The 16,764-nt window shown below is 39.5% G+C and overlaps 2 protein-coding genes across 2 annotated transcripts; one reads left to right on the top strand and one right to left on the bottom strand.

Moving 5' to 3' along the window:
• Positions 1-332: 332 nt before the first annotated feature.
• LOC311142447 (high affinity cGMP-specific 3',5'-cyclic phosphodiesterase 9A-like) lies at positions 333-13,806 on the top strand (the record flags this gene model as incomplete). Its single annotated transcript, XM_084178095.1, has 19 exons — positions 333-401; positions 1,296-1,366; positions 1,914-1,991; positions 2,362-2,405; positions 2,524-2,578; positions 2,873-2,943; positions 3,108-3,195; positions 3,880-3,961; positions 5,468-5,542; positions 5,763-5,849; positions 6,027-6,131; positions 6,211-6,293; positions 8,359-8,515; positions 9,347-9,460; positions 9,673-9,777; positions 10,397-10,525; positions 10,905-11,000; positions 11,671-11,748; positions 13,359-13,806. 18 exons carry the CDS (start codon positions 333-335, stop codon positions 11,719-11,721), a joined length of 1,560 nt encoding a protein of 519 aa, XP_084034221.1. The 3' UTR covers positions 11,722-11,748; positions 13,359-13,806.
• A 1,307-nt stretch (positions 13,807-15,113) lies between these two features.
• Positions 15,114-16,448, bottom strand: LOC311142618 (torsin-1A-interacting protein 1-like; the record flags this gene model as incomplete). Its single annotated transcript, XM_084178279.1, has 2 exons — positions 15,114-15,750; positions 16,444-16,448. 2 exons carry the CDS (start codon positions 16,446-16,448, stop codon positions 15,114-15,116), a joined length of 642 nt encoding a protein of 213 aa, XP_084034405.1.
• Between the last annotated feature and the right edge of the window lie 316 nt (positions 16,449-16,764).

Genomic DNA, 16,764 nt, shown 5'->3' with positions numbered 1-16,764 from the left:
TACTTGCTTTTCATGGTAATGATCCAGCATGAATGTAATAAATGGAATGGATGAATAGCTGCTCTGAATGAAAAACATAAAACTTTTTTCCACACATATAATATTTCATATAATTTATTAATTTCAACCTAGACATCAACATCTGTATTTCCTTCTGTACCTGCATACTTACTCTCAACCCCACGGTACACCACAATGACATGAAATTAATTGTAGACAGGTGAGCATGGTACCAACGATCCACATGAGTAAAGGACAACTGTCATTTGTGCCTTTCCCAGTTCCCATTTCATTTTTTCATAGAGAGACGAGGAGCGAGGGACAAAGTCACTATGGGTACCAGCTCCTCATCATACGCACCCAAGACGGTCTACCTAGATGTGGATGGGAAAATGCAGAGGGTGAGTGAGACTAGAAATCTGTATATAATGATGAGATGCTCATGGTCCAAAATAAGCCCATATAAACGGATTGGGCTTATTTTTAACAGATTTTGGCAAGAGTGAAACCTCTCGCTTCGCCTCTTCCTCTCTGGTGAGACTGAGTGACAGAACTTATGATCCTGGTACACCAGCTGCCATTATCAGTTCATGACAGCTGATATAATGCAAATAATATCAACAACAATGGCATGCATGTTTTTAAGGCATTATATAACACTTTATAAGGAGGAGCTTTAAGTAGTGTAACTGAATCATAAGTATTGAAGGGATGCTTGAGGTATTTAAATTATATTAATTTGTAATTGTCATGAATGAGGATGGAAAGAAAGTTGAAGGAAAATGTGTTTTGGTTTTGACATTGACATTGATTGCCATAGCGGATTTTTAGATACAGCAAATTACATTGTAGTAAATGTGAAGTAGTTTGATGGATAGAACTTACAACTCAAACCACTTGAACTCTCTCTGCCTTACATGTGGCCACCTTGTGTTCATCTCCTGTGAGAGTATGGGGGCTCTGGTCAGGTCAAGAGGTGACGAGAAAAGACGGGTGATGTGTGTCACAGGTGGTTGTGACACAAAGGCAGCCGTAACACCTAGAGTGAACATGCTCTGTCTCTCATCATTATTGATATTCATTCTATTGGTTTCAGTTTACAACACCATAAGGAGTTTACGGTTATAAAGAAAATCATTACTTGAGGAGTATTATTTATCTTCAGTATCCCTGAAATACTTTGTATGTGCAAATACAGTACCAAGACAGTATTAAGTATGAAGATAGACAGTTTGATCTACATCAGTACTATTTGTATCGATATTTGTATTTAATGTTTTTGCCAATGTTTTTAGGTGATTTTCAGTCGATACTGCAGCCCCTGTGACATCCGAGAACTGCTGTGTTCTTCCTCTAACATAGCCAGGTCAGTGGCACCTCACTGCCCTCTTTCACTCTCATACATACAGATGTAGGATCTTAATTTGAGCCAGTTTGCTACAGCAGGAAAATAATCCTGCAGAAACAGAAAATGTGGATTATAATTAATGGACATTTTTGTAGGGGTTGATATATTTTTCATAAGGGGAAATCAAGTCTGAAATTTCAAAGTGGAAATTACAAACTGCAGAAGCCTTTTAATCCACAAATACACTACAGGTTTTACATTTCCTGCATTGCAGGAAAGTTCTCCTGCAACAGGGTGGTCAAATTAAGATCCTACATCTGTACACCCTTATGTCCTGCACTTATCAACAACGTTAAATCAATATGCTAACTGCCTAACATTACTTATCATGCTAAAACTCTTGAGTTTGCATTATGGATCTCCTTGCCTTTGAAACTTGCATTGTCTGTCCTCATAGTTTAAAGTGTTCTTTTATTTACCATTTATCTTTTCCCCACTTAACATGATGCAGCCTACAATACTTTGATGTATTTAATACTTTGTGTAATACTTTGATTTTCCTCAGAAATACAGCTATAATGCTGATGGACTCAGAGGGAGCGTTGGTCTCCATCGATCCCACAATGCCTACCAACACCCCAAAGTAATGACACGTGTTTTTGGAAACACTTTATTTTTTACAGTCCACTGTTTGCCCTGGTATTTATTCAGACAATACATTGTGAATAGGTAATGTATATTAGTCATTGGTTTGGTGTAGACATACGTAGCAGAAAGTTTACATTATTACCATATAATCTCCTATAAAAAAATATAATAAAAAAAAAAAATGTAAACAACAACAAAAAAATCTGCTGGAACAATACTGTAAGATAATATTGTGACTCTATGTAGGTAAACGTTTTTCCAGATGGTTCAAGCTAAATCACTTAAATTGGAGGGTGGGATACTAGCTGCAATTACAGTGTTTACTGAAATCTGCCATCTGTTGTTGTTGTTTTCTCTCATCGCAGCTCCCTGTACAAAGTAATGCCTCAGTCGACTGGTCAGCTGGGAGGTACGCTACAACTCGAAGCATTTGCGAATTCTATCATTTCCAGTCACATACAGTAATGGTAAATAGATAATACAGTAGCAAATTCAGAACCACAGAAACATATTTTTCCTCCTTTCAGACAAAGAAGACATGTTCCAGAATGTTTTGTCTCAGGTGGCAGAGCAATTTAGCAGGTGATATAGAAGTATTACATTTTTTATATTTTAGTCATTTAGCAGATACTCTTATCCAGAGTGTATTGTTTAGTATAGTTTATCTGCTCAAGTTTGAAAAGAAAATATCTGTGGCCATCGCACCAATGTCTGGTTTTGTCTCTCTTTTCATTGATCTGTTCAGTCTAATGTGTTGATTTTATTGATTTTATTTGTAAGAAAATAAGTATAAAACATAGGTGTCCACTGTTGCCTAGGCTCACACAGATTTCTGCTCAAGTAAAGGAGTTATGTTTTCCTCCATTTCTGTTTCAGGGCTTTTAGAATCAATGAGTTGAAGACAGAGGTGACCAATAGGCTTGCCATGTTGGAGAAGAGAGTGGAGTGTGAGTGATGCCGTTACTGTATTAACGTTGGCACCACTGGCTTTAGTTTGTGGGAATATTCACACATACACAGTATATGCAATATAAAAATGGAATATGTAAAAATAATATATAGTTTTTGTTGTGAAATATTTAATACTGTATACAATGACTCTCTGTTGCAGTAGAAGGGCTTAAAATGGTGGAGATTGAGAAGTGCAAGAACGACCTGAGGAAATTACGGGATGAGATGAACTCAAAGGGAGGAGGAAGGTCAGACAACTGCAAATAAACCAAATTAACATATCAGATAGTAGCAGTAATAATAATCATAATAATGAATTAAACAGAATCCAGAGGAATATGTTTACATTTACAACATTGAAGTTTAAAAGGTCAATGTTGGTATGGTCAATGTTGAAAATATTATATAGAAGACGCTCTTAAATCCATGATGATTGATTCAAAGGGCCTTTTAAGGGCCCAAAGTAACATATTGTTCAGTAAATTTCCCTTAAAGGGGCTATCTGCAATTGCTACATCCATTTTTGGATTGTTAAATTAATTATATCCATTGATTCTTGAAGAATATAACTTATAAATGCCTCATGAGCTAAGTTCAACTGCCGTACCCCTTCAGAACCCAAAATATAAGCATGTTTTACAATTTTTTTTGTAAACAATGTAATTGTAAACAAACACTGTATAGCCTCAAAACATGGTTAAAACTATAATGGTTTAACTGCAGATTGTCTCATTAATACTGTATGTGTGGTCTATTATGATTAAAATCATGTAAAATAAGAGCCTCTTAAAATGTACTAAGCCATATGTTGCCCTTAAATCAGTGTTGATTGAAGGCCCATTACATGAAAGACCCTTGAATATGTTCTTATATATACTTAACCTAAAGGCTACAGCTCTTCTGTTTTCCCCAATGTTGCTTCTTATTATTAGAGTGACTTGTGGCTGCAAATATAGCTTCACAGGGGACGGCAAGAAACTGTCCCCAAGACGAGATGTCCCAAATTACCCAAAGGTAAACAGTTAAAGCTGTGTTGGAAAAACTTGTCAATAATCAACTGACTGGCTTTCTTGATGTCTATAGTATTCTCTCTGGTATGCAATCTGGTTTCCATTCAGGTTATGGATGTGTCACTGCAGCCTTAAAGGTCCTAAATGATGTCACCATTGCCCTTGATTCTAAGCAATGTTGTGCTGCTATTTTTATTGACTTGGCCAAAGCTTTTGATACGTTAGACGATTCCATTCTTGTGGGCCGGCTAAGGAGTGTTGGTGTCTTTAAGGGGTCTTTGGCCTGGTTTGCTAACTACCTCTCTCAAAAACAAGCTTTCTCTGCCCTTAACCTTGTTCTGAACACCTCCAAAACAAAGGTCATGTGGTTTGGTAAGAAGAATGCCCCTCTCCCCACCGGAGTTAATACTACCGCTGAGGGTTTAGAGCTTGAGGTAGTCACCTCATACAAGTACTTGGGAGTATGGCTAGACGGTACACTGTCCTTTTCTCAGCACATATCAAAGCTGCAGGCTAAGGTTGAATCTAGACTTGGTTTCCTCTATCGTAATCGCTCCTTTTTCACCCCAGCTGCCAAACTAACCCTGATTCAGATGACCATCCTACCCATGCTAGATTACGGAGACATAATTTATAGATCGGCAGGTAAGGGTATTCTTGAGCGGCTAGATGTTCTTTACCATTCGGCCATCAGATTTGCCACCAATGCTCCTTATAGGACACATCACTGCACTCTATACTCCTCTGTAAACTGGTCATCTCTGTATAACCGTCGCAAGACCCACTGGTTGATGCTTATTTATAAAACCCTCTTAGGCCTCACTCCCCCCTATCTGAGATACCTACAGCAGCCCTCATCCTCCACATACAACACCCGTTCTGCCAGTCACCTTCTGTTAAAGGTCCCCAAAGCACACACATCCCTGGGTCGCTCCTCTTTTCAGTTCGCTGCAGCTAGCGACTGGAATGAGCTGCAAAAAACACTCAAACTGGACCGTTTAATCTCCATCTCTTAATTCAAAGATTCAATCATGGACACTCTTACTGACAGTTGAGGCTGCTTCACGTGATGTATTGTTGTCTCTACCTTCTTACCTTTGTGCTGTTGTCTGTTCCCAATAATGTTTGTACCATGTTTTGTGCTGCTACCATGTTGTGCTGCTGCCATGTTGTTGTCATGTGGTGTTGCTACCATGCTGTGTTGTCATGTGTTGCTGCCATGCTATGTTGTTGTCTTAGGTCTGTCTTTATGTAGTGTTGTGGTGTCTCTCTTGTCGTGATGTGTGTTTTGTCTTATATTTTTATTTTTAATCCCAGCCCCTGTCCCCACAGGAGGCAATTTGGCTTTTGGTAGGCCGTCATTATAAATAAGAATTTGTTCTTAACTGACTTGCCTAGTTAAATAAAGGTTAAATAAATAAATTAAATACAAAATAAAGCATAATAACCAGTACACCTTTTGTTGATGCTGAACAAATTACTTCCATTACTCTTTGCTCTACGTCTACAGTATACTCTATCCCAGGAGACCATAGAAGCTCTCAAGAAACCTACATTTGACGTTTGGCATTGGGAGCACAATGAGGTTGGGGATATTTCATGTAGCCTAATTTGGGCAAATACGCATTGCATGAATGAATGAAAGAAAAATGTATTTTTATCTGACAAATGATTATTTTTGCTCTGATACTTTTTCCAAGGCAATCTATAAAGATAGCTAATCGCGGTCTTAGTCACAATTGCTATGTGTAGCGTTAAACATATTCTGATAGTACTAATTACTGTATTGTGTTTCCAATGTGTAGATGTTAAGCTGTCTGGAGTACATGTATCATGATCTGGGCCTGGTGAAGGAGTTCAATATGAACCCCATCACACTGAAACGATGGCTGGTGAGTGAGAGCCACACGTGGAAACCCCTATCTTTACCCAAGTAATCATTAGCCTCAATTTCCATTCTTTATCTCATGAAAGAAAAAATATGCACTTATGAGCTGACTCAAAATGTGCACACTATTAAAATGGGCTTGATTTCTTGTTTGTATGATGTTTGTTGCTTTGTGTTTCAGCTGGGAATCCAGGAGAATTACCGCAACAACCCGTTCCATAACTTCCGCCACTGCTTCTGTGTCAGTCAGATGATGTATGGAATGATTCACCTGTGCAACCTACAAGTGAGAACACACCTCAGATAGTGTGTGGGTGGTTGTGTGGGTGGGTATGTGGCACACTGACTCTAGCTGTGTTTCTCAGGAGAGGCTCACCATGACTGACATGTGCGTCCTCATGACAGCTGCCGTGTGTCACGACCTAGATCACCCAGGCTACAACAACACGTAGGTCACATTACATATACCTTTTTTTAAATATATACAGTGCCTTAAAGTATTCACACCCCTTGACTTATTCCACATTGTGTTGTGTTACATCCTGAATTCAAAATGGATTAAATGGGATTTTTTTCTCACCCATCTAAACACAATAACCCATGATGACAAAGTGAAAACATGTTTTTAGACATTTTTGCAAATGTATTAAAAATGAAATACAGAAATATCTCATTTACATAAGTATTCACACCCCTGAGTCAATACATGTTAGAATCACCTTAGGCAGTGATTAAAGCTGTGAGTCTTTGTGGGTACGTCTCTAAGAGCTTTGCACACCTGGATTGTACAATATTTGCACATTTATTATTTGAGAAATTCTTCAAGCTCTGTCAAGTTGATTGTTGATCATTGCTAGACAGCCACTTTCAATGTCTTGCCATATATTTTCAAGCTGATTTAAGTCAAAACTGTAACTAGGCCACTCAGGAACTTTCAATGTTTTCTTGGTAAGCAACTCCAGTGTATATTTTGCCTTGTGTTTTAGAATATTGTCCTGCTGAAAGGTGAATTTGTCTCCCAGGGTCTGTTGGAAAGCAGTCTGAACCAGGTTTTCCTCTAGGATTTTGGCTGTGCTTAACTCTATTACGTTTCTTTTTATCCTAAAAAACTCCCTAGTCCTTGCCGATGATAAGCATACCCATAACATGATGCAGACACCAGCATGCTTGAAAATATAAAGAGTAGTAGTAAAAAATAAAATAAAAAATAGTAGTCAGTGATGTGTTGTGTTGGTTTTGCCCCAAACATAACGCTTTGTATTCAGGACATACATCTCATTTATTAGCCAATTTTTTTGCAGTTTTACTTTAGTGCCTCATTGCAAACAGGATACATGTTTTGGAATATTTTTATCTGTACATGCTTCCTTCTTTTCACTCTGTCATTTAGGTTAGTGTTGTGGAGTAACTACAATGTTTTGTTGATCCATCCTCAATTTTCTCCTATCACAGCCATTAAACTCTGTTTTAAAGTCACCATTGGCAAAATATACACTGGAGTTGCTTACCAAGACAACATTGAATGTTCCTGAGTGGCCTAGTATCCAGTTATGACTTAAATCGGCTTGAAAATATATGGCAAGACTTCAAAATGACTGTCTAGCAATGATCAACAACCAACTTCACAGAGCTTGAAGAATTCTAAAAAATAATAATGTGCAAATATTGTACAATCCAGGTGTGCAAAGCTCTTAGAGACTTAACCACAAAGAATACTTTGCTAATGTTAAGCAAATGTTTACTCCTGGACTTATTTAGGCTTGCCATAACAAAGGGGTTGAATACTTATTGACTCAAGGCATTTCAGCTTTTCATTTTTAATTAATTTGTAAAAAGGTCAAAATGTCTATTCCACTTTAACATTATGGGGTATTGTGTGTAGGCCAGTGACACAAAATCTCAATTTAATCCATTTTAAATTCCAGCTGTAACACGACAAAATGTGGGAAAAAGTCAAGGGGTGTGAGTGGGCCCCGTGTAGCTCAGTTGGTAGAGCATGGCGCTTGCAACGCCAGGGTTGTGGGTTCGTTTCCCACGGGGGGCCAGTATGAAAATGTATGCACTCACTAACTGTAAGTCGCTCTGGATAAGAGCGTCTGCTAAATGACTAACATGTAAAATGTAAATGTAAATACTTTCTGAAGGTACTGTATATATATTGACAGTAGCAGCACCAGCCATGCTTGCAGTAGCTGTTGATTTAGAAGGCTCTTGTTGCTATAGTAGTGGTGTCAGCGTTGGGGTGTACATTTCTTTTCAAATCAGTCAATTCAGGAAATAAACTGAATTTCTATTTTATTTATTTAAAAACATTCTCATGGAGAATTGGAATTAGAATTGAATGTCAGTTTACTTCCTGAGCTGACTGAATTTAAATGGAACCCTAGTTGTTCTATAGTAGTGAATAGCTGTGGTTGTAGCATCCTCCATACAGTAGCCTATATGACCATAGCTATCATATAGATATATGAACACATACAGTACTCCTGTGCTAATGCTATGTCCTGTGGCAGGTACCAGATAAACGCTCACACAGAGCTGGCGGTGCGCTACAACGACATCTCGCCCCTGGAGAACCACCACTGTGCCGTGGCCTTCCAGATCATCTCCATGCCAGAGTGTAACATCTTCGCCAACATAGAAACGGAGGCCTTCAAACACCTCAGACAGGTGAGGCACCAGGTTTCTCACAGCAAGGGCCTCACTGCAATATGAATAACAAAGCATTTGTGAAGTAGCATGTATTATAGTTTAGAAGCTAAAAATGGGGTTTAGTTACGTTAGGTTAAACATACAGTGAGTGTACAAAACATTAGGGACACCTTCCTAATATTGAGTTGTACCCCCTTTTGCCCTCAGAACAGCCTCAATTCATCGGGGCATGGACTGTACAAGTTGTCCAAAGTGTTCCACAGGGATGCTGGCCCATGTTGACTCCAATGCTTCCCACAGTTGTGTCATGTTGGCTGGATGTCTTTTGGGTGGTGGATCATTCTTGATACACACGGGAAACTGTTGAGCATGAAATACCCAGCAGCGTTGCAGTTCTTGACACACTCAAACTGGTGCGCCTGGCACCTACTACCATACCCCGTTCAAAGGCACTTAAATATTTTGTCTTGCCATTCACCCTCTGAATGGCACACATACACAATCCATACATACACAAGTCTCAAGGCTTAAAAATCCTTCCTTAACCTGTCTCCTCCCCTTCATCTACACTGAAGTGGATTTAACAAGTGACTTCAATATGGGATCATAGCTTTCACCTGGATTCACCTGGTCAGTCTATGTCATGGAAATAGCAGGTGTTCCTAATGTTTTGTACACTCAGTGTATAGCCTACCATGAATAGAAACCAACGTTATTGTAAAATGAATGGTATTACACATCACCACCTAAACATAGGGATAGTTTCGCACAGAGGATGGCTTTTGGTCGTGATTTTGGTCAGGATTGGTTTCTAGTATAGTATAATGATATTATTTGCGACCTTGGCAGGCTATCATCACTCTCATCTTAGCCACAGACATGGCCAGACACGGTGAGATACTGGACTCCTTCAAGCAGAACGTGGACAACTTTGACTTCACCAACGACGAGCATGTGAAATGTGTATGTATGCATTTACGTATATCCTCAAGTCAGGGTGGTCATGGTTGATATACAGTATGTGTCAAATGTATTGCAGAGACTTTGGCGGAAGCCCAAACCCGGGTCTAGCAATGGACAACCCAGCACCTTAGCCTTAATGCCAAGACCTCTTGACAAGGTTGTTAGGTGTTACATCCATTATGTTTGAGGATTGTTGTTGCGTCTCTGTGCAGCTAAAGCTGGTGCTGATCAAGTGCTGTGACATCTCCAACGAGGTGAGACCCACGGAGGTGGCCGAGCCCTGGTTAGACTGCCTGCTGGAGGAATACTTTATGCAGGTGAGTTACTGCTCTTTTGAAAATTATTGTCAATTAACTCACCATTATTTTAAATAATAACAGTAATTGTGAAGAAAAAGTATAGTCTTGACTAATCTGGGACACACAGAACAAAAATCATGCAAATTAAGTTCTGGGGGGAGACATGTTAGAAAACACTCTTACAAGACTAGCAAAGTCTCCACCCCTCCAAATGAAAACTCTCAGCCAGTTTCGGGCAAGTCTATGGGCCAAATGTACCTTCCCCTTCCGGAATTCAAAGATGCAGAGCCTATGAAATTTAGATTTGTCCAAATGATCAGTGACGAAACATCAGTGTACCAGAACAAAGTTCTCATTAGTCATTGCATCCTGTCGACAGATGCTACTACCATTTATGGTACGTGCATCTGTCCACGAGAGATGTCCACGAGTCTTGAACAACCTTCAATGTTGCAAGGAAGTATTTTCACCTTAAAAATATTTAAATTTCTTATCTCATGAAATCACACAAATCCTTGGTTTAAGGCAAACTATATATGCTTTTGCCAATGTGTGTGGGGAGGTTTGCCCCTTTCTTTCCAATGAGGAAAGAAGCAAATGTTCTGTATAGGCTTTCATTATCTGTTTTTGTGTTCAGAGTGACAGAGAGAAATCTGAGGGTCTCCCAGTAGCTCCGTTCATGGATCGGGACAAAGTGACCAAACCCACCGCTCAGATCGGCTTCATCAAATTTGTCCTCATTCCAATGTTTGAGACTGTTATGAAGGTGTGTTTCTTCTTCCGAGTGCGCCTGTGACTGGGTTAGATCCAGAGATGGGATTCAACAACCCAAAATGTCTGCCAACAAAAATGTATGCTATAACACTGTGGGACGGTTTCCTGGACACCGATTAAGCCTAGTCCTGGACTAAAAACAAGTGCAATGGAGAATCTCCATTGAAAATGCTTTTTAGTCCGGGACTAGGCTTAATCGGTGTCTGGGAAACTGCACCTTAATCTATGGATGTAAATCAGTGGCAGCAGGTGACTTAAAAAATTAAGTAGGATAATGGATGAAAACTATTTTGGGACAAAAAGCTAATGGGATGACAATCTTTCATGTTCTGAGACACTCTTAAATGACTACATCTTAATGTGTGTCCTAGCTCTTCCCCCAGATTGAGGAGATTATGGTGCAGCCTTTGCGGGATTCTCGAGACCACTATGAAGAACTAAAACAGATTGACGATGCCATGACAGAGGTAAAACCCTTCTCCTCACACCTCGTTGACCACAAGAATTGAGGTCAATCTCATTTGCATTGTTTGTTAAAAATAAAAGGAAAAAACATGGAATACAATATGGCTGACTCATTATACAGACTCTTGAGAAAAAAAGCAATTGAGAACATTGGCATTTGTAGTTAAAATTGTGCGCTGAATTATTTTCCTGAATTGACTGAAGTTAAGCTGAATGTGTCATACCCATTGAAACTGGGGGCCCTTTTATGCATTTGTTTGCTGAAAATATAAAATATATGTTTCTTCAATGCATAATTAACTAAAAGATATCGAATTTGGCCATCAGTTCCTCTTTGAAAAAAGTGCATGACACCTCTGCCTCAGCTTTGCTTTCCTTGTATTGTGTGTAGATACAGTATGTCCTGTTACAAGGCACTACTACAGCAGGGTAGCACTGACAATAACTGGCTCAGGGGTGACGTTTCCCCTATGTGCAGATCTAGAATCAGCTTCCTCAGTCCTAACCTTAACACTAGTGGGGAAACTTTTAAACTGACCCAAGACCAGCGTCTAGGGGCAACTTCACCCTACACCCAATAACTGTGGCCTTGGACCTTATACTATCTACCAGCTTTATTACTCTATAAAATCCCTCCTTGTGTTAACATAAAGGTGTCTTTTGTTCTACGAGGCACAGAAGAAAAAAACTGAGAGCAAGTCATTAGGAGGAAAGAAGAAATAAACCTGCAAACTCTTTGGTACCTTATAAGTAAGTTTAAATGTTAGATAGATCTGACATGTGCCCTCCTCTTTCCCTCTCTGACCAAACTTTATCCCTCTAATGATGTAGTTTACATTTATCCCAATATGAACAGGATATTTAGAGGGGACCTGATCCTAAATAAGCACTTCTACTCTGAGACATGTGGCCCATATAGCATTAGTAGGCACTAGAATGGCTTCAATAGTGAGTGTCATGTCACATCTAGTGGTCATACCAGTGTTACCATACGATTTATTAGGCTTCAGATGAAATAAATTGATGAACTTCACAGGGTGGTGAAAGTGCACAGTGATCTTGATGCTCCTTTCCAATAAATATTGAGTGTCTTATTCTGGTGACATGATGATCGATGCTTGACTTCCGTTTGACAAATAAACATTCTCGCTCTTATCCATAATAATCTCGTCATGTAGACGCAGGTGCCAAGAGCAGAGTAGGCACATTTGCAATTTAACGGAACAGTTTTTGTGACAAAACTATCGGTAGAGTTGCAAAATGCAATGGACATTTTTATTCAGTACATAAAAACGTAAGCGAAAAATAACATTCTGTGTCAATGGAAAGCCAAAACCCCTGCTCATGCAAACGTTGTGATTAGAAGGTCCTGTGTAGATTGTATTTTCAACCAGCAACTATCAGAAAATAATAGTGGTATCTTTTTTTACAATGAGGAAACAGTGTTTCATCAGCTGTTGTACAATATGATACAAAACACAGGAAAATCTGAATTTTGACTGCACTGGTCCTTTACATCAACTCATATTACATAGCAGTATTGCCTATTTATCATATGATTTATATTGTTATGTCATTCTATAAAAGGTAAAGCTTTTATACTAACTTTTATACTAACTATTTTAGAAAAATAAAGCAGGCATATTGACATGGCTGTTATATTGTAAAGAAGTGTGTGTGTAATTATGTCATTGATTCCCCCCCCTCGTTTGAAACCTAGTTCTGTGTGACCTTTGATCTCCAACAGATGCATATTATGCAATCCTTCTCTCTTATCCTGTTCTCCTCATTTGACCCTTGACCTGATGTAGAAATCATCCAGGATCACAACTCTGGAGGCTGGGATCTGTTGTGTCCTAATCATGTACTTTCCTCCCCCTTGAATTGCATGTGTTGATATGTCAGCTGTGGCTGGTGTCATTTTAAATCGGAGGACAGGTTCATTGTAATGGCTATCATTCCATTCAAGCCATTACTATGAGCCATTCTCCCTTTACCTGCCTCCACTGTTAAATGTATTATCTGTATATTAATCTGCCTTTAAATAAGATCCCATTGATGGATGGATATGTAAATAACACCTCACATTACAATGTAGATCTTTTGATGTACTGTTAGAACGGTTGTAACACTTGTTGAAAGCCATAATGTGACAAGGCATAACATGAGACATAAATAGAATAAGTAATTTGACAATTTTTTGTGTCATGACACAGTGTTGATGTTAACTACCATGGCATTTTGTAGTAGGCGCTATGTTGTTAAATGATAGTGTTGACTGTCTTATGGCTGTGCACTTACACAATGACCCTCATTCCCAATTAACTGGTTATGCCCACCTCTTTGTTTTCTGGCTTTAGAGACCTCGGATGGTGTTTCCATTCCGAGGGGGAAGCAAGGCATCTGCCTGAGCAACCGTCTTGGCTTGGTTTTGGCCATAGAAAAGGAGACTCCTCCCCTAATACCACAACTTCCTATAGTTATGTCCACTACTTCCTGTGTCCAGCCTAGGCAAGTAGGGTGAAGAAAAATATGAATTAACCAATCAGCACCTTCCTTCTCTCCTTAGCCCCACCCAACATAAAGCGAGAAGAGGAGAGAAGACGACAATGATATTATATTGTTTGGCCTTAGGGATGGCCACACTGGTGCTGGTTTTGTTTCTTCCTCTTCTTTTTTCACCAGCTTTTCTTTTGGTAGAGAAGGATGAAACATTTAGGGACAAATATAAAGAGATTGTATCTTCTAAATTAATATGTGAGGTAGGTTAAATAATAGTATTATAATATGGATTGTATTTACATAGGGCTTTTCATTGTATAGGGGTAACGTACTGTACCTCAGCCACCTTATTGGCATTTTAAAGCAAAGACAAAGTTGGAGATTAGGGATATATAGCAGGTCTGCAGTATTTGAACCAGTTTTGTAGAAATCACTACATGATTTACAGTGAAAGGACAAATACATTTCTACCAGTGTATATTTTGACACGTGCGTGTATGACTTTGCATATCAAATAAAATAGCAATACTTATTGGCCGATCATCTCCTAGATGTATGTCTTTATTTTAATGTTACTTTTAGATACACTTGCATCTCCTGAGAAACTTTCAGTGACACTGAAGGTGGAGAGGTCAGTGTGAGACAGCTATTACACTACATTGTATTTCTCCACCTGCTGGTTATTTGGTACACCTTTTCCTTTCTGAGGCCCAATGACACTTTTTTGTCACACTAGTTATACACTTTAGAAGAAGTCATCCATCATCATTATCAACCTGGTCTCATACATACTGTACACACAAACACCCAGAAGCACCAGCCAGCCATAACACTTTCACAATGCGGAGTGATATAACATCACAACTTTCTATATCAGGGAACAGCAACTAGATTTAGCCGCAGGACACATTTTTTTTTTGAGAGAGATGTTCAGGGGGCCAGAACATAATTACAAATAATTTGTAGACTGCAAATTGACAGCAAGAAGGCCAAACAGATATAATATTTGACTAAAACATTATCATTTCAAACCTTGCTTACATTTTGTATACGATCACATAAATCCAATCAAAATCAAATGAAATGTTTTTTTGTCACATGCTTCGTAAACAACAGGTGTAGACTAACAATGCAGAAGGAAAGAAAAATAGAGAAATTATATTTAAAACATAACACTAAATAGTCAGTTATAATAATATACAATGAGTAACGATAACTTGGCAGTGAGTAATGATAACTTTGCTATACACTGTAGTGTTTTCACGATACCAACATTTTACTAACGATACAATACCAGGCCAGAGAAATAATAGAAAAGTAAGAACACGTAATAATAATAATAATAATATACAATGAGTAACGATAACTTGGCTATGAGTAATGGTAACTTCGCTATACACACACTATATCTCTCTATTATGCGTCAGAATACTTGGTAATAGATTTCCAAAATTAAAATGACTGGTAGTTGATTTGCTGGTGTTTTTAGTCTTTTATGTCCAAAAATTAATTATTGTTCTTTTTTTTAACCCTTTATTTATTAAAAAAAATTCTCTGAAAACTTGGGGTGCCAAATAAAATCACCCACGGGCTGCCAGTTGGGGAACCCTGCTCTATATGATGATAATAATTGCACTACTATGAAGAATCTGTGAAAAAGATTTCAGGTTGTTTTGTGGTTCTATCCTCAACTCTAGTGCCACCGGCAGGACAAGGTGGGAGATGCGGCTCCATAGTCCACTGAACTTGTCCAGGTCTAACATGTTGTAGGCAGCTGGGTAGTTGGAGTCGAGGAACCTCTTCTGGAGGTAGTCTTTCACCATTTCCTCCACATCGATCAGACTGGCTGGCAGCTTTTCCTTCTCCTCTAGAAGCACGGTGAAAATGAGCAATGCTTTCTTGTAGGAGGCGTTCTCGGGGTCGCAGTAGCGGTAGAAGATCAGTGTGGAGCCTGGGGGCAGATCATCGGAATGGTGGATGACGGCCACAGGCTGGTCCCACTCAAAGGCTTTTTGCAGCTGGCCGTCGATGTCCCGCTTGACTCTGTCGCCGTCCTGGTCGGCCTTGCTGACCTCGTCGATGTGGAAGACAGAGCCATTGAGGGAGGAGGAGAAGGCGGAGGCCAGGCGCTGGGCCTGGCAGTGCAGTGTCCTCTTCGCCCTGCTGCCCGCTGTCAGCATCAAGGTGACCGGCTCTGAGGGCTGGGTCGTCTGGAGGTGCCTCCCCAGGTGGATCGTACTCCTCAGAGCACTGGCTGGGGAACACCTTCGTCACTCTCTCTATCTCCCTGAGGAAGGTGTATCGCTGTCCCTCAGGGTTGAACAACCTCACTGCCAGGAAGGCCAGCAGAAGCCCCAGCAACCCAGCAAGGATCAACGCTCGCACATTATCTATGGAAAAAGCAGAAACGGGTAGATAAGGCTACTCTATTTGACAATCATTCCGTACACCTAAAGCTGAGTTCACAGAGACCATCTGAGAAAATCTAGATTAATCTCAACTAGCTGGTTTAGATTTTGTAACACTGGAATCTGTTCACATAGACAATCAGACAAAATCCGAGACTGATCAATCCACATGTTCAATCTTTCTAAACTGAGAAATCTCAGTTTTAGAACTTTGAAACTGGATTTTGTCAGATTTTCTCTGTTTTTTTGCCCTTTCTCAGATGGTCTTTATGAAAATAAAGTAATTCCTTTTTCACCACAGCAACCACCCAAGCCATAGACTGTTCTCTCTGCTTCCACACAGCAAGCGGTGCATCAAATCTGACACCAACAGGCTCCTGAACATCTTCTATCCCCAAGCCATAAGCTAACTAAATAGCTTACAAAATGGCTACACGGAGTGAGTTTAACCTAATTTTGCACTGTCTCTATGCACACTCACAGGGCCCTACACAGTTACGCACACTGACACTCCAACACACATACAATCACTCACTCCATCGTTTGCTCACACACACATAATATGCACATACATATATACTGACTCTACAAACACGCACACCCACTCACATACAATCATCATATACGCTGCCGCTACTCTGTTTATCATATATCCTGATGCCTAATCACCTTACCCCTATACATACACTATATACACAAAAGTATGTGGACACCCCTTCAGATTCGTCTATTTCAGCCACACGCGTTGCTGACAGGTGTATAAAATCGAGCACACAGCCATGCAATCTCCATAAACAAAAAAAGGGCAGTAGAATGGCCTTACTGAAGAGCTCAGTGACTTTCAACGTGGCACAGT

Source organism: Coregonus lavaretus (genome assembly GCF_964263955.1).
Source record: "Coregonus lavaretus genome assembly, chromosome: 15".
Classification (NCBI taxonomy): Eukaryota; Metazoa; Chordata; class Actinopteri; order Salmoniformes; family Salmonidae; genus Coregonus; species Coregonus lavaretus.
This window is presented reverse-complemented; position numbering and strand designations above follow the sequence as displayed.